Raw genomic sequence first — 26,174 nt, forward strand, 5'->3', positions numbered from 1 at the left:
TTCCACATTGATTTGTGTCTATGTGGGATTTAAACGATACCTGTAGCCACCTGAAAAAAAAATTCTCGGCTAAGAAGAGGAAAGGCTCTGGATCCAATTGAGCCTTCTTGGTCTTCTCACGGTCTCCTCGTTGCCCCGCTGTCCCTCATTCAAATTTGGCTGCATCTTCAAGCCTCTGAGTACTTCTGAAGATGAGTGGCTCTGTTCTGCGCACACGCAAGCTCACACGCATGCGCAGTATGGAGCCACTCGTCTTCGGAAGTACTTGGAGGCCCATGTACTTCCAAAGCCTACAAAGGAGACCCAAAGGCTTCTTTGACATTGAAGTCGGATCACTGCAACAAGGTCCCAGCAGTGATCGAGGGGATGAAGGGAGGATCGGGGAGAATCTAAGGGATCTAGAGCCTCCCCTCTTCCTAGGTGAGCATGTAGCTTTTTTATGTGGCTTCAGGTTTACTCTAAAACACATTGCACAATCATTACAGGACACATGCCAAATTCATCCAAGTTGTCCTACAAAGTAAAGACGGTCCATGAGATCCAAATATTTCCAACTGGTATGCAAATTTAATGCAAGTAGTATGCCTGTTAGAATTGGGACCGATACAATGGACTTTGATTGGTCCATTTTCAAACTGCCTACAATCTGCATTAAATTTGCATGCAGGCTGGAATTGACCATCTCTAGCTATAAGTAAAATATTACATACCATTAGCAAAGTAAACATAGTCTGCCCAACATTGAATCCATGCCGCCAGTTGTGGTAGGTGATGTTCCGATACCCTTTCCTCACTGTGTACATCCATTTCGTTAAGACCTAATAAGAAAATATGCACTTATTATTATTTTAATGAGACGTAGTAAGACTATCAACATCGTCATTTATGAATAGGTATGGTTGAAACTTTCCTTCGTAATGAGAATTTCAGATTTTCTGATCGGAAATAGGGTTTCCATTCGGAAAATCGGAACTTGGTAATCGCCATTCAGGAATTGGATTTCATCAGAAATTTGATTTATCGCAACTCTGTTATTTAAAGAGAATCTGTACTCTAATATTCTTACACTAAAAAGCATACCATTCTATTCCTTATTTTCTCCTGGGCCCCTCTGTGCTGTTTCTGCCACTCTCTGCTGCAATCCTGGTTTGTAATTAACAGTTTTAGGCAGTGTTTACAAACAAACTAATCAGCTTGTGATAGGCTCACATAAACAAAGTGTGTGAGTCATACAGAGCTTGCAGGGGGCCTGGAGAGGGTGTGTATAGCTTCTATCCAATCACAAGCAGTGCTGCACATTCCATACATTCAAGCCTTAGCCCGACAGATACGACAGAGGAAAGGAGAAAAGATTTATTACAGAGACAGTGCAATTAGGAAAGGCTGCAGTAAGCCAGAGCACATTAGAACAGGCATAGGCTTCAATTCATCAAGCATTACCGCATTCGGTAATGCTGAAAACAGCTGACTTTACGGAGCACTTAGTAAAATGTTAATTCATCAAAGCAGTTACCGCATGAGAAGCAGACATTCCTGTGCAGAGAGATAAATTACCGACTTGTTAAGTGATTACCTCAACACATGTCAGTAAAATGTCAGCAAATGTTAATTCATCAAGCTCACAGCATTCGATAACATGTGAGGTGTTTATCTCCAGCTCTCCCCTGTGGATAAGGAGCTTGGAATGCCTTCTCCGTGTGTGACAGGACCATAGAAACCTCCCCCCTGTCCCCTGCAAGTGCTGCTGATAAGTTGGCCAGGCTTCTCAGGTGGAACAGACCCCCCCAGGCAGCCAGGGGAGAGAAAAGTATTAAAGTTATTTTCCAGGCACCCTTCTTTTCTAGGCACCCTTCGGTAGTGTAACCCCTTGAGTGCCTGTTTAAATATGCAGGGATGCAAGTGGGAGCTCGTGGCAAAATGACCTAAGCAGGGAATGTGTAATGTTTCTCAGCAGTTCATCTAAGCTGTGGCAAGTAAATAGAAACTTAAGACTAATGAGACAGATTCAGCAAGAGCAGAGGCAGCCCAACAAATATAAAAGGCACATGTATAGGGATGTCGGTGCTGCCTCTTTCCTATTGTAATGCCCTCACTGCACGGACCTCTTCGGTAACTTACCGAACATCTACCACATGTGTGAAAATATTGATGAATTAGCACAGTGAAGTGTAAAATACCGAATGCGGTATTTTAAGGACTGGGATTTTGTTATCGAACACCCTTTGATGAATTGAAGCCATAGGAACTTATAGGATAGAAGAACTAAGGCTGAAAAATTTGTTACAGAGTCTCTTTAAGCTAATCGTAAAATGGACTCAGAGCACCAGCCACTGGACCAATCAGAGAATGCAGAATTTTTCCACGAAAATTGTATTTCTGCGGTAATTATAGACCAATCACAAGACTCGGATACTACCGAGTATTTTTCAAGTCTTCTGATTGGCCTAACATTTCTTGGTTTTCAGATTTGCGTGGTAAATCACAGCATTCTCTAATTGGTCCAATACTACAGAGTATTTCCGAATTACTGGGGGGAATATATATGACATAAGCAATAGTAGAAATAGAGCTGTAGTGTTAAAGAGGAACTTTAACGCAGGCTAGAACTTCAACCCAATCAGTAGCCAATACTCCCTTTCCCACGATAAATCCTTACTTTTTCTCTAATAGAGCAATAGGGTCATCTGTGTGGCTAATGTCGTGGTCAAACCCCTCCCACAGTGTGATGTCATTGCCATGGCTATGACAGTTTCACATTTGTAAGCCTCTTTGCATTGTGACAGCTGCCAACTGCTAGGCAAGCAGTATCCCCCCTGGTGATTTGCTAGAAATATAGGGGTTCCTACCCTAATTTCGCTTATGGGGGGTAGGTTAATTTTGCCCCAAGGGCCCCATTGTCACTAGAACCAGCCCTGGGAGAAGCTCCCCTTTTCCATGTCTTACTCCCTATTTGAAGTCTTCCTTTTCCATTCACCACCTCCTTTTCCATACGCCACAACTTCTCTTCCATGTTCGGCCACCCTACTTGGCCACCAAGGCCTGGGCCTTTGTGGCATTTTCAGAAATCTCGCCCTTATCTTACTCCTAAAGATGGTAATGTATCTTTGTTTGTCTACAGTGTGAATGTAGCCTTAGGGTGCCTAAATAATCTGAAACTGCCCCACCTTTACCCCAAACGTATAAATTACAGATGGAATTTGCAGAGTTTGTAAAACTCGACCAGCAGTAAGAAATATTTACCTCCACAGGCACCTTAAACTTCTCAATGACTTTTAGCTCCACAAACATCCTGATGCCACTCCTGATGAGCTCAAGTTCAGACACTGGCAGGTCGCTGAAGTGGAATTCATAAAGCTCTAGGGCTCCTGGCTCTGGCAGCTCCTCTTTCTGTTCGAGAGAGACAAACATGCTTACCAATGTTACTAGTCTGATCTAGTTTATTCCTCTCTGGAAGAGTTCAGTGAAGGAACAGCTTTGTTAAATATCTATAAAACATTTAATTGCTACTCAAGACACTTTGTAAATTAAACAGAACGAGTTCTTATATTTGTGAAAAGTAGACTGCTGTTTAAGTGCTTCTATAATGTGGCTGGCATATTTCTGCAGCAACCCAGATTCTCAGTTACTTCTGTCCCAAAATAATGTCATTTGTGTAAAAATCACAAGTCCTGCACAGGTGCAGATAGCTCAGGCATGCACAGTATCGCTTGGGCTCAGCTTTTTGTGAAAGTGAAGAGGGTTCTGTATCGATGCTGTGAGCAAGTAACGTACAATGCTCCACTGCCAATCTGCATTATGTACATGACTTGGGCCCCCTTTGCTCCTGGCCCGGTCTCCCCCCCCCCTTCCCCTGTGATGGGCCGGCCTACAGATCTCTGGGGGGGGGAGTAGGGGTGCTGGTCCAATGTAGTTCACACCTCCTCCTCCTGTGGTGACCCTCATGAGCAGAAGGCCCATCAGCCAGGAATCATGTAACTGCAGCCACCAGGACTTCCTCCACCCACAACAAGTGTGGCCATGGGAACATCTGATCTCTGGAGGGGAGATCAGAATCAGAAAAGGGGAGGGTAATAGTTTTGTCTCACCCACCAGTTCTGGGCATCTTTGGGGTTGCACGGACTGTTCCCCTAAATACTGTAGTTATTTGAGTTGAAAAAAGACATACGTCCATCAAGTTCAACCATTAAATAAAGTACATCACCAGCCTGCTCCCTCACATATCCCTGTTGATCCAGAGGAAGGTGAAAAAACCTTTACAAGGCATGGACCAATTAGCCCCAAAAGGGAAAAAATCCTTCCCGACTTCAGATAGCAATCAGATAATATCCCTGGATCAACACCACTGGGCATTACCTAGTAGCTATAGCCATGGATGTCTTTTAGCGCAAGGAAAGCATCTAAGCCCCCCTTAAACATAGATATAGAATTTGCCATAACTACTTCTTGTGGCAATGCATTCCACATTTTAATCACTCTTAAGGTAAAGGACCTTTCCTAAATAAATGGCTTAAAACTGTTTCTTCCATGCGCAGATCATGTCCTCTAGTCCTTTGTGAAGGCCTAGGGACAAAAAGCTCATCTGACAAGCTTCTATATTGCCCTCTGATGTATTTATACATGTTAATTAGATCTCCTTTAAGGCGTCTTTTCTTCAGACTAAATAAGCCCAGTTTATCTAACCTTTCCTGGTAAGTGAGACCTTCCATCCCACGTATCAATTTTGTTGCTCATCACACCTTTATTATTTAATTATTTCAATCCACTGCGCGCTTCCACAACCTGCAAGATAACCTCATATAGTGTAATCCTGCTTCACTGAAAATTACTGGTATAAAGCATCACACATCAACCGTGCTGGTGATAAAAAAAAGTGTCCACTCGTGACCCCACCACCTCTAGTATAAGAGCGGCTCACCAGATTGCAGCCACCTAAACACAGGTGGAGTTCTCGCTCAATATGTGGTACACTTAGTACATCAGTAATCCACATTCAAAATCACATGTAAAACTGGCCTTGTTTATTCCTCAATAAAAAGACTTCATTTCGTTGCGGTGCGATTTTCCTATAGAACCGTCCGCGGCGTCCCGCTCGATCAGGTGCCTGGAGCTGATTGAGCGGGATGCCGCAGAAGGTTCTATAGGAAAAGCGCACCGGCCCCAATAGGCTTGCCGCTGTGACATGCCACTATCTCCATTTAGGAGTCTGTAAGTGTTTGGAGGGCGCGAGAAGCGCAGTGTGATTTTTAATCTGGAGCATGTATGTTGCGCAATGAAGTCTTTTATCTGTTTTATTGAGGAATAAACAAGGCCAGTTTTACACGTGATTTTGGATGTGGATTACTGATGTACTAAGTGTACCACATATTGAGCGAGAACTCCACCTGTGTTTAGGTGGCTGCAATCTGGTGAGCCGCTCTTATACTAGAGGTGGTGGGGTCACGAGTGGACACTTTTTTATCACCAGCACGGTTGATGTGATGCTATATACCAGTAATTTTCAGTGAAGCAGGATTACACTATATGAGGTTATCTTGCAGGTTGTGGAAGCGCGCAGTGGATTGAAATAATTTAAGGACATTCCAAGAGGATCGAACACAGCGCACTACTTGCTTTATTTATATTATTTATATGGACAGCACGGTGGCATAGTGGTTAGCGCTCTCGCCTTGCAGCGCTGGGTTCCCGGTTCAAATCCCAGCCAGGTCAACATCTGCAAGGAGTTTGTATGTTCTGCCCGTGTCTGTGTGGGTTTCCTCCGGGCACTCCGGTTTCCTCCCACATCCCCAAAACATAGTTGAATTAATTGGCTCCACCCTAAAATTGACCCTAGACCAAACTCAATTTACTTGGGGGACCGCAGGAGGCAAAGTCAAGATGAGGCTGGGCCGCATAAGGAATTTCACAATCACGGCGCATCGTCGCCTCTGCCCGCCCCTCTCACTCTTCCTTCACAGAGAGGGGCGGGGAGAGGCGGCATTCCGTTCGGCGATTGACATCAGGAGGGGCAGAGCTGAAGCTGAAAGCTCTGCCCCTTCCAGGAAATTCCGGCGGATTGCTCCCCGGGCGATTTGGGGGCTCTGCAGCCCTCGTTTAGCGGCGGGGATGCGGCGGATTACTTGGGAGCACTGAAGCGAACTATAAGGAAGCTTTTGCCGGCGAGGGCCACAAAATATTGTATCGAGGGCCGCAAATGGCCCGCGGGCCGCGAGTTTGAAACCCCTGCCCTAGACTACAATACATACACTACACGATATAGACATAGGGCTCTGGTAGGGACTAGATTGTGAGCTCCTTTGAGGGACAGTTAGTGACTAGACTATATACTATGTACAGTGCTGCGGAAGAAGTTGACGCTATATAAATACTAAATAATAATATGGTGACTTTTTTCTGAGCTCATTATCTGGTGGCGCAGCATCATTTATTTATCATTTAACACCTTTATTATTGATACACATACCAGTATCTTCACAAGTTCATTTTCTTCACAGTCCTCTATGTTTCTATTTAACTTTTCTTTTGTTTTCTCAAATAAGAAGAAAAAAAAAACAGGTAAAAACTCTTTGCGTCACCCACTGCGTGATATTCACTCCACTTGACCATATAAGGTAAGAGGCGGTTACCAGAATGCTTTGCAGTTCCTGTGGCGTGCATTTCAGATGGCACATCAGCATCTCCTGAGCAATGTCCTTCCTGTTCTGCAGTTTATTCATCTTCTCGTAGGTGTCAGTGTTCAGGACTGACCAGCCCAGGAACTGCGTCAGAGCCTGGAGAATGGGAGAAGGGACTGTGGTGTACGGCAGGACTCATGAAATAGAACAAGCACAGTTGAGGGTAGAGATCACCACATACACACATCTCAAGAGGGGTTTTGGCTTCCTCCTCTTTGCAGATCTTCTCAGTAAGGTATCAAGCATGGGCAAAACAGCTCCTGCAACCCCTGCGATTGCTGGTTGACCCGGGACCTTGGGGGCTCCTGCTCCTCCCATCTGCATGTAGAGTAGCACAGGGAGTGTTATATTTACCTGCTTCCAGCACCGTGGATCTCCATGCATCACAGCAATACCACTCTCTGCTGCTCTATGCCAAACTCCTGATCACATGACTTGCATCACTCATATGATAAGATGACATTTAAAGGATACCCGAGGTGAAATGTGACATGATGAGATAGACATGTGTATGTACAGTGCCTAGCTCACAAATAACTATTCTGAGTTCCTTTTTTTCTTCCTCTGCCTGAAAGAGTTAAATATCAGGTATGTACGTGGCTGAGTCAGTCCTGACTCAGACAGGAAGTGACTACAGTGTGACCCTCACTGATAAGAAATTCCAACTATAAAACACTTTCGTAGCCAAAAATGGCTTCTGAGAGCAGGAAAGAGATAAAGAGGGTCAATAGTTCATAGATTTTAGCTCTAGCATACTTCAATGAATGTGTCATTGAGCAAAAACAGTAGAACAGTTAAAAGTAGATTTAAACATAAAATAAAACCATGGAATATCCTAAAAAGTCATTTTTAGGAGAAGGAAGATAGATACAATTGTTTATTTCATTAATTTATTTTCTCCTCGTGTGTCCTTTAATGGAAGCAGAGAGTGCTACTGCTGTGATGCACAGAGGAGACCCACTGCATTGGAAGCAGGTAATATTACACATGCTGCTCTGCATGGTGGGAGGGGGCGGTGGGATTTTTGTTTACTGGCTGCCTGCCTTATCCCTTGGGGGAATTATGGACTTAGGGGGCCCATGCAATCTTTTATAGCAGGGGGTCCCATACATGGTAGTTACGCCCCTGGTTTCCAGGCTCATGTTTGACAACTTGAACCTTCAGACAACAAAGGAGTGACTCAAGAAGACAGAAATGAAAGTCCTGGAGGAGTGGCCTAGCCAAATCTCCAGACATAAATCCAATAGAAAATCTGTGGAGGGAGCTGAAGGTTCATGTTGCCAAACATCAGCCTTGAAATCTTACTGACTTGAGGATCTGCAAAGAGGCCAATATCCTTCTTCAAATGTGCGCAAAACTGGTGGCCAACTGCCAGAAACATCTGACTGTGATTGCCAACAAGGGTTTTGCCACCAAGTACTAAATCATCTTTTAATAGGGGATCAAATGCTTATTTCACTCAATACAATGCACATTAAGCTCTGACTTTGGGGCACTGGGGTTTTTGAGTGTTTTTTTGTTGTTATGCTGTCTCTTACAGCTACAATAAACCTACCATTGCAATTAAAGACTGCTCATTTCTTGGTCAGACAAAAATCACTAGGGGATCAAATATTTATTTTTCTTATTGTACTATATCTAAAATAACAACAATAGATAGAGAGATCCGGGCACCAGCAGTGTTGCAATTCCACCTGTTTATTTCATCCCCACCCGACCAAACATACAGCAGGGCTAGTCTGACAGCTGTTTCACAAGCTTAACGCTTGCTTCCTCAGAGGCATATATATCTAAAATAAGTTGTATCTAAAATAAATGCTTTGCACTCTTTGCATAACGAGTTATAAACCATTGCAGAAGTAATTTGCAAACTGAAGCTAAAACAATTAGAGGTGGCCTGGCCATCTTTTGTTGAAGTGAAGACCAATGATTTTAATTTTCATGTGATCAGGCAGGATATAGGGGTAGCAGATAAAATTAGTTTTAGTTGGTTCAGTACACCACTCTTAGTGGTTTTTTAATTCAATATCCACCGTAGGATGGACAAACATTTCAGTGTCTTCAAACTCTGTTGGTCCTCATACTACATATAGGTGGTAAAATTGGCCACTAATTGGCCAATAAAATTTGAATTTGTTTACAGTATGTACTCTAACTTTTAAAATATTTCTCCTCACAGGTTCAATTAAAATACCGTACATAAAGAAAGTTTTGCAAAGTTGTTAACAGTAAAGCCTGGTACACGCTTTCAAATATGATTGGCTAATCATACCGTACTACTTTGAGGTAGTTAAATTGGTCAGTAGTTGGCCAATCATATTTTAAAGTGTGTATCATGCTTTACTGGAAATATGTGTGGACGGATGCGCCCAGAGCGATTTAATAATGATAGTTTTGTATTGGTGGCCTCTAAATGATTTACAGGCTCCCATATTCTGCACACTGTTACAAGGCACTGTGTATTGACCCGAGGAAGTGGGCTAGTACCCGTTAAACGCGTTGTCTTTCTGTGTTTTGAATTAAAAAAAAACAACCCGTTGAACTGATGTCCTATCTTCTGGAGAGGTAAGAGAATACTTCCCTTTTTTATCATTTTTATGGCAATAGAAATCCAAAAAATTAAATACTCTGGGCGTCTCTATCCCCAAAAATTTCCAGTCAGACCTCCTTTGTAAGTAATAGTTCTACCCAAAACTTTATCTAGGAGAGTAACCATCCAGCATCCGTCAAGACCTGGAAAGCCGAGCTGGGGCGGTTTATGTGTTTATAAAAGGATATACAATTACCCTTAAACTAACTGTACTGCCTCTAGGTGCTCCAGTATAATGGACCCACTGTGTAAAACAAGGAAACCTTTCTATACCAGGCTTTACACATGGGGGTCATCTAAGACCCTGCAAGAAACAATGATCTCCTTACTTCTGTGATCTGCTCATCGTACTCATCAAACGGTTTGCTGTCTTTCCTGTTGTAAAATGTAGCCACGCCCACAATCTCCTCCTTCTTGTTCACAATGGGCAACGAGAGAACGTTTTTAATGCACCATCCCGTCTCATCCACCGGCCCTTTCTACAAACACGTGAGAAAAGGCGTGATTACAACACTCTTACTCTGAAAAGTAGCATTTAAAGTGGACCTGAACTCTTGCACAAGACAGAAGGAAAACAGAGAGGAATGAACCCTGTGTGTTTTTAGAGAGAAGAGCCTTTCTAATTCCGCCTCATCTGTAAGTAATCACAACTGTCATTTGATCTCTCAGTTGTGACAGCAGTCCTCCACAGACACAGCTAATATGGAAACACGGGATGTTAACCCTTTGATTCCATGAAAGCAGGAAGTAGACAAACTGAAGATTTATTGTAAGCTGTGACAAAGAAATATTTTTTCGTTTCGATAAAGGTTAGTAGGCTGTCGCATATCTTTTAGAACAGAGGGGAAGTCCTGAGTTCAGGTCCGCTTTAAAAAAAAATTAAATGAAACCCAGAGAATTAATTCACCTGAAATTTGAAGTAGTCGTCCACTGGAGCGTTCATCATGTTGCAAATCTGGCGTGGGAAGAAGAATAGAGATGGATTAAACTTTCTATACCAGCCAATGGCACAGCTAGACAGTCTATGGCCTCATATAGGCAAATGATGGTAGGGTTCCAGACCTAGGCCTACTTTGGCAATGACAACTCCCCCGTGGCCCCACCCATGAATAGTGTTAGAGTTTGAATTCAGATCATCATCACCAGAACACCACACCTTAGTACCATTCAGCACTGAACTTGTGGACAGCCATAAAATCAATTTCCATTTACTTACTGCTCTGTGTTGATTATGCAGTCTACAACCTGACCCTGCATTGCAAGCATTCCAATATAATCATCAATGTTTCTGCTGTAATAAATCTTAACACAGTCAGCCTGGCTCGATTTTGTACATTGCTGAGGAGAGGGAAGCTTGTAATCTCCCCTCCCACATTCCTGCTCCTCACTGATTGGCTGAGGGCAGTTCAGTGTGATATGAGGCTGAAATACAATATATGCTATTATATATAATATATATATATATATTATGTAAGTAGAACAAGTATGTATCTACTTATATACAGTGGGATGCCTAATTTTGTTAAACAATTATTGCGCACTTTCTGTAAACGCAATAAACTTAATTTCACGTCTCAAATATCACTGTGTGTGTCTCCTATATGATATATTTAACTGACATTTTTTATCATAACAACCAGCGATTTATACAGGAAAACCATGACGATTAACAAGGTTGACCAAACTTTCGCATCCCACTGTATGTGTTTTTTTCCTGTGATAGTATGGATGTTCCGGCTGCTTTAATTAAAGGGCAGTCAGGAGTGAGTATGCAATCTTTTCTAGGCTTGTGGCACTCTTTTTTTTAAAGTTAGAAAACAAAAGTAATGAAAATAGAACTTACAAATCCATTCTCAGCGACGTAGGTGGGCAGTCCGCTGACAAGAGACCAATGATCCTCGGGAGGTGTGCTTTAAGTATAAAACACGCAACAATGTAAGCTAAAAGGATGATATAATTCAACAATAATTCCTTTAATTACAGTTGTCAAGGTAATAAATGTTTATATCTTACGGGATAACTTTAATTTCTTCTTTTCCATGCAAAATATAATCAACAATCTTGTAAAAATTAACTTCCTGAGCGAAAGAAAAAGACAACTTGAAAATTTTCCATAAGGCAGTTTAAGTCAATCAAAAGATTTAATAACTACCTTCAAAAATCAAAGGGTGTGCACACTAATATGTATTTTGTTATTATCAGAGCTCACTTTATAAAGCAATTCAAGCATTTTCTTTCAGCATAGTTATATTTGTTTAGTGTTAAAATAATTTTTTGATATGAACTGTTGCAAATACATTTTTATTTATCATTTCTGAAGTGCTTTTCCTCCAAACTTTACTCCTCCCATCCCTACTTTTCCAAATCCTTCTCCTCCTCATCCTACTTTTTCTAACCATTGTCCTCCAAACTTTACTACTCTCAACTGTACTTTTCCCAACCTCTTTCTTTAGATCCTTACTCCTTTCACCCCTTTTTCTCCCAACCTATCTCCTCTTGACCCTACTTCTTAAAACCTTACTCTACTCACTTCTTCTTAAACACTCTACTCCCAAGCTTACGTCTCCAATCTCTTTTCCTACTAATCCCACTTCTTCCAATTCTTCTTCTCCCAACCCTTCTCCTCTTAACTCTACTTCTCCCAACCCTTCTCCTCTCAACTCTACTTCTCCCAACCCTTCTCCTCTCAACTCTACTTCTCCCAACCCTTCTCCTCTCAACGCTACTTCTCCCAACCCTTCTCCTCTCAACGCTACTTCTCCCAACCCTTCTCCTCTCAACTCTACTTCTTCCAACCCTTCTCCCAACTCTATTTCTCCCACCCCTTTTCCTCTCAACTCTGCTTCTCCAAACACCTCTCCTCTCAACTATACTTCTCCCAACCCCTCTCCTCTCACCTCTACTTCTCCCAACCCCTCTCCTCTCAACGCTACTTCTCCCAACCCTTCTCCTCTCAACTCTACTTCTCCTAACCTTTCTCCTCTCAACTCTACTTCTTCCAACCCTTCTCTCAACTCTGCTTCTCCCAACCCCTCTCCCCTCAACTCTACTTCTCCGAACCCCTCTTCTCTCAACTCCTCCCAACCCCTCTACTCTCAACTCTACTTCTCCCAACCCCTCTCCTCTCAACTCTGCTTCTCCCAACCCCTCTCCTCTCAACTCTGCTTCTCCCAACCAATCTCCTCTCAACTCTACTTCTCCCAACCCTTCTCCTCTCAACTCTACTTCTCCGAACGCCTCTCCCCTCAACTCTACTTCTCCCAACCCCTCTCCTCTCAACTCCTCCCAACACCTCTCCTCTCAACTCTACTTCTCCCAACCCCTCTCCTCTCAACTCTGCTTCTCCCAACCCCTCTCCTCTCAACTCTGCTTCTCCCAACCAATCTCCTCTCAACTCTACTTCTCCAAACCCTTCTCCTCTCAGCTCTACTTCCCCCAACCCTTCTCTTCTCAACTCTACTTCTCCCAACCCTTCTCCCCTCAACTCTACTTCTCCCAACCCTTCTCCCCTCAACTCTGCTTCTCCCAACCCTTCTCCTCTCAACTCTACTTCTCCCAACTCTTATCCTCTCAAACCTATTTCTTTCAACACATCTCCCCCATAAACATTCTCCTCTTAATCCTAATCCTTTCACCCCTACTTCTCCTAACTCTTCTCCTTTCAACTCTACTTTTCCCAACCCTACTTCTCCCAGCCCTAATTCTTGTTACTCTGATTCTTGTACCCAGGGACGGATCTAGACCAAGTTGCGCCTGGGGCAAGGTCAGATTTTGACGCCTAAAGGTTAGGTTTTGGCGCCTAAACTGCCATTCATTATGCCGCCTTTTTAAGAATCCAACAAACTGCGCCTGGGGCAAGAGACCCGCTTGCCCCCCCCTAGATCCGTCCCTGCTTGTACCTCTGATTCTTCTAATCCCTGTTCTCCTTAATTCATGTTTTCCAACAGCAGTTAAAGCCAGCAGAGATCAGGTATTTATTTTAGACCAGCCGGAGAATTCAGGTGCCAAATTACATTTACTGATTGCTTGCTGGAGTAGTGATTTTAATAAAAATACCCTGAATCCAGTTAAATAACAAAAAGGGGGACATCTTAAGCCTTAAACCACAAACTGTGCCTGTTCTGGGGGAAAAGACAACATTCTTAGATGTTGCGCAACACTGATAGCCCAACTGTGATAAACCAAGGACAAATAACGGGCTTAATTATTAGCTACACCAAGTCAAAAGATGTGGCTACTGCAGAGTTAATCTTGTATATCTCTGGCAGTCGATTAAGATTTTCTTTCTAAAACCTGGTAGTCTAATTAGAAGTTGAACCTTCAAAAAACTAAAGGGTAGCTCCAGCTAAACAGTCGATATATATGATATGGCCAGAACTTGAAGTCTGTCCACTTTGGGTTCTGGCTGGCCAATATGGGAAGCAGTTGACTGATATGGCCAATACACTAAATAAAATAGGGTTTTTTTTTCACATTTTGGCCTGCCAGAACACAGCATGGCTACATGTGGCTGGCCACGTCCTGATTCTCTCCTCGCTGCCTCTTACCATTCACATCAGCCTTCAGCTGTGGGCTGCAGTTCCCAGCTGCCTCCATTCTGTAATCTGTGTGCACAGGAAATTCACAGCTGCAGCTCCTTCGAAGCCGCTGGCTGCAGCTTTTCTGTGATCCTGAAGAGTGTGAAGCACTGCAGCTTGATCAGTCACAGCTTGTGGAGCAGAAGACAGCGAGGAAGCTACTTCGGGATGTGACCGGACACATTTACTCATGTTGCGTTCTTGCCGGCCAAAGTCTGGAAAAAGTCATTTTTTGTGCTTGGACTTCATTATCTGGCTGTAACATATATGTGTGTGTATTCATTCAATATGTATTATTTATTTATTTTATTTATAAAGCAGTTTGTATTGTATTTATTCAAACAGTTTGGAAAGGACAGGGCCGTTTTTGGCCATTTCAGTGCCCCAAGATGCCTTTTGATTCCCTTCAATAGGAAGGTTGTAACCTACATTAATTGGTTTTACCGGCGCCAATACCAAATTGATAGATTGTATACAGAAATGATGTTGTTTCCCAAAAGAAGTCTAAAAAAATGCACAAATTATTACCAAAGTCTAAAAGGTATGTGTTTTGGAGGCACCCAAAGAAGAGATAAGTATAAAAAAAATTATCAGTATGGTATAAATTTAAGGGCTGTTTATTGGCAAGTCTACTGCGTGTTTAAAGGGTCTTTCCTACTTCGTCAGGTAATGTGACTGAAAAAATAATTACTAGGCCGGATCCATCTCACCAGTCTAAATATACTGAACCCACATAATAAATGCTTCCTATAATTGTAATGTGGGGTGTGTAGCCCCTTTATAAAGACAACGTACTGTTTCTATACTGCCTGGATCTTTACAGGTCAGAATATTGTCCTGGAAATCCAAAAGAATTGCAACAATCTATACAGAAGAAAACTGAAACAATTACATACATTAAAACCCCCCCAAAAACTCCACATAAGGGCGGTTCTTGAGGGATCGTGCTGTTGGCTGGAGGGCAGAGGTTTGGGTAAGCAGCTTACTCGCCTATGGTGGGCTGCTCAAATGCCACTGCCCTGGGAAAATGAAAAGGCCTGTGACCTCTCGATCGCCATGCGAGCGAGAGGTCACAGCCAGGATCAGCCCCTCTTAGGTAAGTAATGCCCCTCCCCTCATTCCCCCCATCCCCACAATGGCACACGTCATTAAGATCCTCCCTTATGGGGAGGTTTAATTTCTTTTTCCCCTGGTGCTCAATTAGCTGTAAAATCAAAACCATTGTTAACCTGAAAAAAACAACAACAACATTACAATGCACCTGAAACAGACAGCTGACCTGGATTTTAACCTTTCAGGCTTGCTTTAAGATATGTTATTTACACATTTGTACATGAACAATTTGACATATAAGAAGCCATTTACCATTTTCATATCAATTTTACAAATGTATAGATATGTAAAAAAAGAGGCCTTACAAACCCTTCCATCTGGTGTCTTTGGTCCTTTGTAGGGCGGCACTTCCCCGAGCCGGATGGGCCATTCTTCATAGAATTCCTACACAAGGAGAAAAATGATAAAAAGAATGTAAAGTCTGTATGGAAAGTGGATCTGCTTCTGTTTAATTAAATCACAACTTCAAGTAGGCATTTGTAATAACTTGAAGGTCCATTCTGAACTGGATCTAATGTGTCCTTATGATTGTACAGCGGACGAGGGGATGAAAAAGGGGTTTGCCAACTATTTAGAAAGGAGTCCTTTACAGTGAGAGTCTGGAATCTGGAACATCTTACCTCAGGAAGTAGTTATGGCAAACTCTATATCTGCATTTAAAGGAAACCAGATAAATGATATATGTATATATATGTGAAACGATATAACAGTTTTATACATACCTGGGGCTTCCTCCAGCCCCATGCGCACAGAGCGCTCCCACACCACCGTCCTGTCTTCTCCCTCTTCAGTACTGGGTCTCGTCACTTCAGCCTGTCGCGGCCAGTCTGCGCAAAAGAAGTGCGCCCTCTACGTATCTCTCCAGCGGCTGCAGGAGAGATACATAAAGAGCGCACTTGTCTTATGTCAGACTTCCCACGACTGGTCACAGTGACGGGACCCGGTACTGAAGAGGGAGAAGACTGAGGACGGTGGTGTGGGAGCGATCTGTGCGCATGGAGCTGGAGGAAGCCCCTGTTATGTATAAAATATTGTTTCAGCTCGGGTTTCCTTTAACCAGCTGAGCGGTCTGGACGAGCTCAGCTCGTCCAACACCGCCAGCGGCTGCCGCTCAGGCCCTGCTGGGCCGATTTTAACGAAATAAAAAGCAGCACACGCAGCCGGCACTTTGCCAGCCGCGTGTGCTGCCTGATCGCCGCCGCTCTGCGGCGATTCGCCGCGAGCAGCGGCGAAAGAGGGCCCCCCTAGCCGCCTGAGCCCAGCGTAGCCGGAACAAAAAGTTCCGGCCAGCGCTAAGGGCTGGATCGGAGGCGGCTGACGTCAGGACGTCGGCTGACGTCGATGACGTCACTCCGCTCGTCGCTATGGCGACGATATAAGCGAAACAAGGAAGGCCGCTCATTGCGGCCTTCCTTGTTTATTCTGGGCGCCGGAGGCGATCGGAAGATCGCCTCCGGAGCGCCCTCTAGTGGGCTTTCATGCAGCCAACTTTCAGTTGGCTGCATGAAATAGTTTTTTTTTTATTTAAAAAAAACCCTCCCGCAGCCACCCTGGCGATTTAATCAGAACGCCAGGGTGGTTAAAGAGGGCTTGAATGCTTTTCTTCCATTGAAGGGCATCCACGGCTATAATTACTAGGTAATTCACGGGAGAGTTGATCCAGGGATTTATCTCTGGAGTCAGGAAGGCATTTTTCTCTTTTAAGGTTAATTGCCAGATGTATTTTTAAATAAACTACCTGTATGTAACTATGTAATTGTGAAAATGATACCTTGATGAGTATTAATTAGTTTAGAACTAGCTAGATACATTCAATTGGCTGGAAAAAAAATGGATACGTGTTACTTGTATGCATTGCTGAACTTTTGGAAAGTATCCTAATAGTAGCTCACAAGGAGACACTGTAGTATTTCTCCTCTGCGATCCCCCAGTAGGCAGCAGAGAAGTCTATGTAGGGGGAATCCTATTAATTTTTTTTTTGCAGGGTGTGGTGGGGGTGGTGGAGGGGTTGTGTGTGGCATGCTTTGTAGTTACTACTGTAGTTACAACATCTCAACCAGGTGAGCTATTGGGTAAAACTGGAATGATATTATTTTAATTCGTCACAATCTTAAAGAAAATCTGTAATGAAAAAAACCTCCCCTGGGGGGTACTCACCTGGGGTGGGGGAAGCCTCCGGATCCTATTAAGGCTTCCCCCGTCCTCCTCGGTCCCACGGCGGCGGAGAAAATCCTCCCGGAGCGGCGGTGATGTAAATATTTACCTCCTTGGTTCCAGCGCAGGCGCAGTATCCGCTCTCTACACGGAGATAGGCGAAAATAGCCGATCTCCGTCGGGCCGCTCTACTGCGCAGGCACAAGTCTCCTGCGCCTACGCAGTAGAGCGGACCCAATGAAGATTGGCTATTTTCGCCTATCTCAATGGGAAGAGCCGCAACAGCGCCCCCGCTGGAGCCAGTAAAAGGTAAATATTGCACAGCCCGACAATTATCGCCTGGGCGATCCGTGGGCTGCAGCGAGACCGCCGTGGGACACAGGAGGACGGAGGAAGCCTCAATAGGGTCCAGAGGCTTCCCCCTATTGAGGTTAGTAACCCCCAGGGGAACTTTTTTTCAGTACAGGCTTTCTTTAAAGGGAATCTGAAGAGAAAATAAACTTCTGATATAGTGATTTTGTAAAGGTGCAAGGTGCTAAGTGCTAAAGCACATTAAAAACAGTACATTGGGGGGTCCCCATCCAAAGTTTCGTAGGGGGGCCATTGGCTGCTGCTTTGGCCATCATGCTGTCTTACTGTTACTTGTTGTGATAAATTACAATGTACTGTTTTTAATGCACTTTAGCACTTAGCACCTTGGACGTTTAGAACTTTTTGTTCTCCTGAGGAAGATCCCATTTATAGAGGGACCGAAACATGTTGGGTTGTTAATGTAAGGGGGGGGGGGGGTATTTTGTATGTAGTACAGTGAGGAGAGTGAATGTGTCCCTTGCAATGTAAGCTGAGGATATTACCATTTATTAGTATCACCTTCCCCTGTTGTATCACCAAACTAGTATGTGTTAGCAGCCCTACTACGTTTTTATCTGTGATCTTTCATTAAAAGTTATGTTTTATTTTTTCTCTTTCAAGGTTAATCTGTGTTTGAACTGCAGAACAGATCTCAGCCCCTCGCTGAATTCTAGAGGTTTCCCTGGGAGACGGTTTGTGCGATTGGCTAGTTCCTGTATTGCTGTGGGAAGCGGGTTCACAGCTTGTCTACGCTTCTCTCATGTGGCCTCTCTCTATTCACACATTGTCAGAAGTGAGACAATCTCTCGGCACGCAGGACCAGTCAGTCACCTTCTCCTTCGTCATGTCCAGCAGCGCCACAGAATAGCGTTCACAGTTCAAGTATATCCGCACGGTGTAGAGGGCCTTGTGAAACTGACGTTCGATGTCTGTAAGTTCCTCAAACACTTTGTTGGCGCACCACAGCAGCATCTGTGGGAGGAAACGATTCAGGTTACTGTTAAACACAAACACAACAATAGCATTTCCTCTCACTTTACTACCAACCATTACAATGTATACACACCGCCTAAATGTTTGAGATGAGAAAGAGGGACACTTAGAGGACCACTATCTTGAAAAATTGTAAATTTTAAAAAACAAGTAAACACATACAAATAAGATTTCTTCCAGAGTAAAATGAAACCCTATAACTTACTCTTCTCCTATGTTGCTGTCGCTTACGGTAGTTAGTAAAAATCTGACTGAACTGACAGGTTTTTGACTCGTCTATCTCTTCATGGGGGGTTCTCAGTATTTCATTTATTCTCTTTACAAAAAAAACCTCCCTAGACAGGATCTATAGAAAGATGTAGCCCCCACCTGTTTTTACACTATTCTGGCAGTTGGATAGAGCAACTGAACCCTGAGAATACCCCAAGAGGAGATGGGCTAGTCCAAAACCTGTCAGATTTCTACTACCTACTGTAAGTGACAGCAACATAGAAGAAAAGTAATTTGTAGCACATTTATGCTTTGCAGAAATGCACTTTTTATTTACGGTATGTGTTTTCATTTATTTTGAATGTTACATTTTTTTTTGTGATACTAGTCCTTTAAGCCACATCCCTGCCACACCTCTAATTACACTCTACCACACCCCTAGCCACACCCCAGTCACACCCCTAGTCACACATACCATAAGAATTTCATAGGAAAAAATGTTGTTTTATAATTCAAACCACACCAGTCCTTTCTATCTTAATTTGCCATCATATTAAAGTACCTCTGAACTGAGAAGGGGTTTTATTGTTATAGGTACCATTGCATCCCCTCAGTCCAGTGTCCCCAGGGGTCCCTGTTCTAGTCAGCCAAAATCTTCAACTGACTAGAATGTCGAATATGGGCAGGTAAAAAATGGCAGTTATTTTCCCTAGGAACGCCCCTGATCATGGCCGTAGTTTTAAGACCTGTAAAAAAACTCCATCACATAACTCACCTACTCCAGGTTCCCTTCGCTGTCTTTTCTGCCCTGTTAGCTCTCCCGTTCTGCCACAGTGCCCTCCCGTAAATGCAGGCATTTCCACTGCTATGGCGCTGACTCAGAAGTAACCCGGAAGTACTTCCAGGTCCACGCCATAGCAGTGAAAATGCCGGCAAATACGAGGGGACACTGCGGCGAAATGGGAGAGCTGACGGGGCGGAAAAGACAGCGAAGGGAACCTGGAGTAGGTGAGTTATGCTGTGGGTTTTTTTGTTTTGTTTTGTTTTTTACAGGTACAGGCGTACTTTAACATTCGAAAATAAGAAATATATATGAATGTAAAGGATATGAATAAAGTTTGGAGTCATTTAAACACATTTTTTCAGTAGAAAAATACTTACATTTGCATAGATCTATATATCATTCCTGAAAGAGGGACAAATGAGGAGGAAAGAGGGACAGGGTTCCCAAAGAGGGACTATCACTCTGAGAAAGGGGCATTTGGGAACTATGTTGTACACATTTCCACCTCTATTAAACTGACTTTCATAAAATATAAAAGTACTTAAAAGGACACTGAAGCAAAAAAAAATACTTATGATATAATGAATTGTATTTCTAATGCAGCTAATAAATAGAAGATTAGTAGCAAAGGAAATAGTCTCATATTGTTTTCCAGTACAGGAAGAGTAAAGAAACTTCAGTTGTTCTCTATGCAAAAGAGCTTCTCTGAGCTCTTCGACCCAACTTGGATCAAGACAGTCCTGTTTTCTAAGGAAATTGTACATCAAAGAAACAGTGAGAGATAGCTTTAAGCTCAACACACACCATACAATCTTGGTTGTACAGATTTACCAAATCTATGTAGTATAAGGGCCAACAGATTGAAAATACCTTGAATGATTGATTGGATAAGCTCTTATACTACATGAAAGTGGTAAGATTGAACAACCAAGATTGTATGGTGTGTGTTGAGCCTTAGATAAGGTTTTACTGCTGGGAAGTTCAAAAGGGTCATTAGCCCTGCTTTGTTTAATAGTTTAAAATAGAGTATGGCTTGAAAACTGCAGATATGACAATGTTATAAAGAAAAAGCTATATAACTGAAAATAAAAATTATGAGACTATTTTCTTTGCTACTAATGTTCTAGTAATTATCTGTACTACACAACCAATTCATTATATCATAAGTTTTTCACTTCAGTGTTACTTTAAAGCATATGTATATGTAAAAAAGTATATAATAACTACCAGATGTAAGCCTGCTGGGCATTGCGTAAGTTGTAGGATACAACATACATATGTGTACTCCGCTGGTGAGCTAAGCGCAGACTGCTGCCGCTCAAACCCACATTGGTGTTAAAGCTAATGGGATATTTGTTAAAAAAAAAAAAGAAACCAGATACTTACCTAACGAGAGGGGAGGCTCTGGGTCTTATAGCGCCTTCCCTCTCCTCTCCCCATGCTCTCGTTCAGGCGGCAGCTCCTTCGTTCAAATCCTCTGCTGCGGGGGAGTTTGGAAGTCTTCAGAAGCCGAGTCCTCCCGAAGACAGGCCTGCTCTATACTGCGCACCCTCGAGTGTGCGAGAGAGGGCGCTCGTGCATGCGCAGTACGGAGCACTGGGAGCTTCCAAAGACTCCTTTCGGGGGCGGAAACAGCAGTATTTGACCAAATTGGTTAAATGCTGCTTCGGGGGAGCCAGCGCTACAATGGGGACCGGCAGTGGAGAGAGAAGGCTCATTAGGACCCAGAGCCTTCCCTCTCCTTAGGTAAGTATCTGACCTTTTTTTTTTTAAACATCGCTTCCCATTCACTTTAAATATTATTCCTCCTCCGAGTCATAGCAACTCGGAGGGAGGAGTAATTCCAGGTCCAGCAGTGGGAATGAGTTTGGAAATTGTATACAGAAGTAACTGTATACAGCAGAAGAAGTGGTGGTGATTATTAAAGAAAGCAGTGATTGGTCGGAGATGGAATGTTATCACTCATACAGTGCTCATGTTTGTACAATGTCATTGGCTGCAGTAAGGGCACAGCCTAGTAAATTAAGTAGAAAGGTGATGATTGGTTGAGTAAGGTTTTGTTTCCACTAGGGTGCGGTGTCCGTATCTGAACCGGATGCAGCGCAGATGCAAATTTGCATACAATTTTTTCAATGGGGATTTGCATGTGTGTGATGCGAAAAAAATGCAGCAGGCCCTCTGATTTTTTTCCCTGGCACGTGAATTTGGGTGCCACCTATTGAGTTAAATGGGTTGTAATATCACATCCAAAATTGTTTGGGGGTGAACAGACAGGAATCGCCATAGTGGAAACATAGCCTAAGTGTATGAGTGCATGGGCATCAAAGGTATGTTGATTGGGTATTACTGTAATTATACATACATTTGAAGGTGAATGGAAGTTAGAGCCTTTCCACTGGATCGTTCTCTGTTCTGGATCTGATCAATTCCCTCCCCACTGCACTTTGATTTCCCTTGATTTCAGTAAGATATCTATTGAAAATTTATCAAACCGCCATTTTTTACTGTTGTATGCAAAGCGACACTATTGCCCATCCATCAGCTGCTGGTCCTGTCCCGCGCCCAATTGACAGAAATTCTTTGTCATGCTCGATCAATACTTCCTATTGATTTTAGGTCAAAATCTGTTTAAATTAGACCGTTCAGCCATTTTGGGGCAGGCAATAGATTCCCTGCTCTCAGCAGATTAGCGATGGGATCACCAGCCACACATGAGGTTCCTCTCTGACTACAGCGGTGAATCATGTGACCTGGCAGTTCATAACAGGTCAAAAGACACCGCTGTAGCCATGGAGACAGGATGCTAGATGGGCGGATGTAGATCCACTGGAACACTGGGAGCAGGTGAGTGAAGCGGCACCGAGCATCTAGGGAGGGGGAGATGGGGAGTGTGAGGAGGGGGACATTTGGGGAGGAGAGCCGCCTGTTGACGCCCCATAATTGTTGCCACCCTGAAGTATATGCTTCACAATGCTTTATAGAAGAACCACAGCTTATATACTGTATGCTGTTACCTGACTCTTCCTTGACTCGATGTTATGAAGGTAGTTCACGTGGTTATGTATAAGGACTACTGATATAAAATTCAGATATTTTGCAAACACCTGGAAAAAAAATGATACAAATACCAGGTTAATGTCATCTGGAAGTGTAGCAGTCTCAAAGCAGTGTATAGTGTATCTGGACTGCGGTACCTCTTCATCCTCTTTGGTAAAGGCTGGGGCATTCTGTTTGTTGATGGCCATGACAACGGCTAGCACCTCCTTCCCATGTATGATGGGCGTGGCCAGTAGATTGTTCGTACAATATCCTGTCTGTTTGTCTGCGAAGTCGGAGAAGTGTGTGTTCTGCAAGACAAAGATAATACACTCCTCTCAAAACACAATCTTTTATTACTAACTGTAAAATGAATGCAAACCTATTAGTAGTTTGAAGGTGCTTCAAGTGGTAGCATAATATTTAAATACACTTAAAGCACGCTTAAAGAGAAACTCCGATCAAGAATTGAACTTTATCCCAATCAGTAGCTGATACCCCCTATTACATGAGAAATCTATTCTTTTTCACAAACAGACCATCAGGGGGCGCTGTATGACTGATATTGTGGTGAAACCCCTCCCACAAGTACGTACTCCTGGCAGTTTCCTGTCTGTGAACCTTGCTGCATTGTGAGAAATAGCTGTTTCCAACTGCCAAAAAAGCATGCAGCACCTACATCACCTGCCAACAGTAAAAATGTCACCATGTAATAAATGTCTGAATGTAAATCAGTGATTTAAAAGATTTTACAATAGGCAAACACGGACTAAATCATTTATATATAATTATTGTAAAAATGAAGCACTTTTTTATTACATTATTTTCACTGGAGTTCCTCTTTAACCCGAGGCAAGTTTAACTAATGTTAGCAAAGAGTTGCGCTCAGACTGGATGCAAATACCTCTATGCATTGTCTATTCCTCTCCTCTCTCACCCCAGTCACCACAATCACTCCTTAAAAAATGCAAATGTTCAGACAGGAAGAGGCAGACTTGTGGCAATGTTCCCTCCTATCACCCTCCTATTCCCTCCTCTTCCCCGCCCCATTTACTCACCTTAAAGAGAACACGAGGTGGGTTTTAAGAATCCTATTAGCACACAGAGGCTGGTTCTGCATATAATGCCCAGTCTCTGTTACTATACTGTCTCCCCCCAGGCCCCCCGCCTGCGCTCTGCTGTGCCCCCCAAAAGAAACCGCTGTGCTAGCAACCTACAGCGTGTTGCTAGCAGGCTGTTTACATGCAGCCTGTCACTCTCCGCCGCTCCCTCGCCTCCTCTATAGGAGGCTCCCGTCTGTGTCCCTTCCCTCCAATCAGCTTACAGAGGCGGGGAGGGAAGGGATGCAGGTGGGGAGTGGCGACATAGAAGAGGCAGGGGATCGGCGGAGAGTGATAGTCTGCATGTAAACTGCCTAGTCAGCCACAAAATCAAATTCCATTTAACCACTGCTCTGTGTTTATTATGTAGTCTACATCCTGACCCAGCATTGCAAGCATTCCAGTTTTAACCACTTCAGCCCGCAGGTGCTTTCACCTTCAGGGCGGACACAATTTTCCCTGTCAATGCTCCTCCCATTCATCTGCCAATAACTTTATCACTACTCATCACATGTAAATGATCTATATCTTGGTTCTTTTTGCACAAATTAAGCTTTTTTTAAAGTGATACTTGTTTTCAGTAATTACTTTTTTCTATGCATTTTATAGGTAAATACACACAAAAAAGAAAATATACACTATTTTTCCAATTCCATCCCTTATACTTTAAAAATAAGCAATGCTACTATAAATAAACCCACCCATTTTATTTGCCTATCAGTCATGGCTATCACAACATTTAAATGTTGTTCCCAGTACAATGTATGGCGACAATATATTGTTTAGAAATAAAGGTGTATTTTTTTTTGTTTTGTTTTTGTGTCAAATCAATTGTGATACTCGTCCAGATAGGCTTAGGTGGTTAATTAATCTTATCTCAGTCAGCCTGGCTACTTTCTGGTACATTGCTCAGGAGAGGGAAGCTTGTTATCACCCCTCCCACATTCCTGCTCCTCACTGATTGGCTGAGGGTAGTTCAGTGTGACATGAGAAGGCTGAGAAGGGAAATACACATCACACCTCTGCAGAAGCTGCTGAAATACTATCTATGCTGTGCTCACAAAGTAAGCTAGAGTTGACAGTGAAGTTTCTAGAAGAAAAAAAAGAACAACAGAGGGAATGGCAGCAGAATTAGCTTCAGTCAGAGGCAGTAAAGATGGAAAATGCCTGGAACAGTTTTCTCTTTTTTTACTTTATAGAAATTCTCTGAAATCAAAATGTGGACAGTACAAAACATATGTTATGTAAGTAGAACAAGTACAGAAGGCTATCCCTGCTGCTTTAAGGAAGGAATGGGGGGGGGGGGGGGGGGGGGTTTATAGGAGGAAACACTGCCGCAAGCCAGCCTCTTCTTTGCCGTCACTGCAGGCCCCTCTCTTTGCCATTGCTATGACGGCAGAGCTCTGTGTGCTGTCATAGCTGATTTCATTGGCTCCTGATCCTATCCATCAATGTAAGCCAATGGGGTTGGCTCACAGTGATGATGCGTTCAGGAGCCAATGAAATCGTCTCCTGATCAGCCCACAGAGCTCTGTGCGGTCTAGAAGTAGTTAATCATCTAACAAGCATGGACTGGGTTTTAAAAACGTTTTTGGGGTTTGGCAGTAAAAAAAATGCAGCCATCTCCTCAGTGATATATTAGAACAGGGGTGTCAAATTCAAATACATAGTGGGCTGAAACTTAATACTGGGACCAAGTTGTGGGCCAACCTCAATATCTAGTGGCCACTGGCCACCTCCCTCCCTAAGTTCCCTGGTATCTAATGGCCCAAGCCTCTCTCCGCTATACAGTTCCCTGGTGTCTAGTGGTCCCCCTCCCCTGTACAGTTCCCTGGTGTCTAATGCCTTCTCCCTCCCCTAAACACTTCCTTGGTGTCTAGAGGTCCTACCTCCCCTATAAAGTTATGTGGTGTTTAGTGGTCCTCCCTCCCCTATGGTTCCCTGATGTCTAGTAGCTCCTACCTACTCTATACAGTTCCCTGATAGCTAGTGGCCCTGTCCCTCCACTATACAGTTCCCTGGTGTCTAGTGTCCCCTTCCCTCCCTTATACAGTTCCCTGTTGTGAAGTGGCCCCCTCCCTCCCCTTCACAGGTGCTTTCTCCCTCTTTCCTCATATGGTTTTCATTGTAATTGAGGGCTTCACCTCCAGTTTACCTTCCCTGGTGGTCTTGAGTGGGCCAAACATAATGCAAAGTGAGGAAACCACTTGTTGGCCAAATTTGATGACACTGCAGGCCATGGACCATAGTTTGACGTGTGTGTGCTAGAACCTAGTGGAGTTGCTGAATAATGGCTACATGGCTAGAACCCTTTCCTCCGGCACATTAGTTTCAGGCAGAAGTGCGTGCAGTGATGAAATAAAAAAATAAACACCCAACTCAATGCATTTTAGACCATTGGGATTCTGTCCCTATGCACATTCATAATGAATATCAGAATTAAAAAAAAAAAAAGAAGAAGAAGAAGAAGAATCCAGCTCACATTCTCTGCACCAATGGAAAACTTGGTAGACCTGGATAATAGCTGGATTAACCACACACCAACTTAGGCAGGTGCCAAGGGCCTGGCAAGGATCTAGGGGCCTGGCTGATTCC

General features: G+C 43.4%; 1 protein-coding gene across 1 annotated transcript in view; it reads right to left on the bottom strand.

Annotated features, from left to right (window-relative positions):
* The window catches only part of PDE6C (phosphodiesterase 6C), a 115,908-nt gene that overhangs the window by 41,826 nt on the left and 47,908 nt on the right, over nucleotides 1-26,174 (bottom strand). The window contains exons 2-13 of the mRNA XM_068255081.1: nucleotides 22,638-22,790; nucleotides 22,458-22,547; nucleotides 18,288-18,428; nucleotides 15,261-15,335; nucleotides 11,275-11,339; nucleotides 11,105-11,171; nucleotides 10,169-10,216; nucleotides 9,591-9,740; nucleotides 6,624-6,767; nucleotides 6,461-6,526; nucleotides 3,241-3,387; nucleotides 711-818 (exon numbers count right to left, since the gene is read on the bottom strand). Of these exons, the coding sequence (XP_068111182.1) occupies nucleotides 711-818; nucleotides 3,241-3,387; nucleotides 6,461-6,526; nucleotides 6,624-6,767; nucleotides 9,591-9,740; nucleotides 10,169-10,216; nucleotides 11,105-11,171; nucleotides 11,275-11,339; nucleotides 15,261-15,335; nucleotides 18,288-18,428; nucleotides 22,458-22,547; nucleotides 22,638-22,790 (1,254 nt within the window). The remainder of the gene's footprint in view (nucleotides 1-710; nucleotides 819-3,240; nucleotides 3,388-6,460; nucleotides 6,527-6,623; nucleotides 6,768-9,590; nucleotides 9,741-10,168; nucleotides 10,217-11,104; nucleotides 11,172-11,274; nucleotides 11,340-15,260; nucleotides 15,336-18,287; nucleotides 18,429-22,457; nucleotides 22,548-22,637; nucleotides 22,791-26,174) is intronic.

This window comes from Hyperolius riggenbachi, chromosome 10 (genome assembly GCF_040937935.1).
Source record: "Hyperolius riggenbachi isolate aHypRig1 chromosome 10, aHypRig1.pri, whole genome shotgun sequence".
NCBI classification, from domain to species: Eukaryota; Metazoa; Chordata; class Amphibia; order Anura; family Hyperoliidae; genus Hyperolius; species Hyperolius riggenbachi.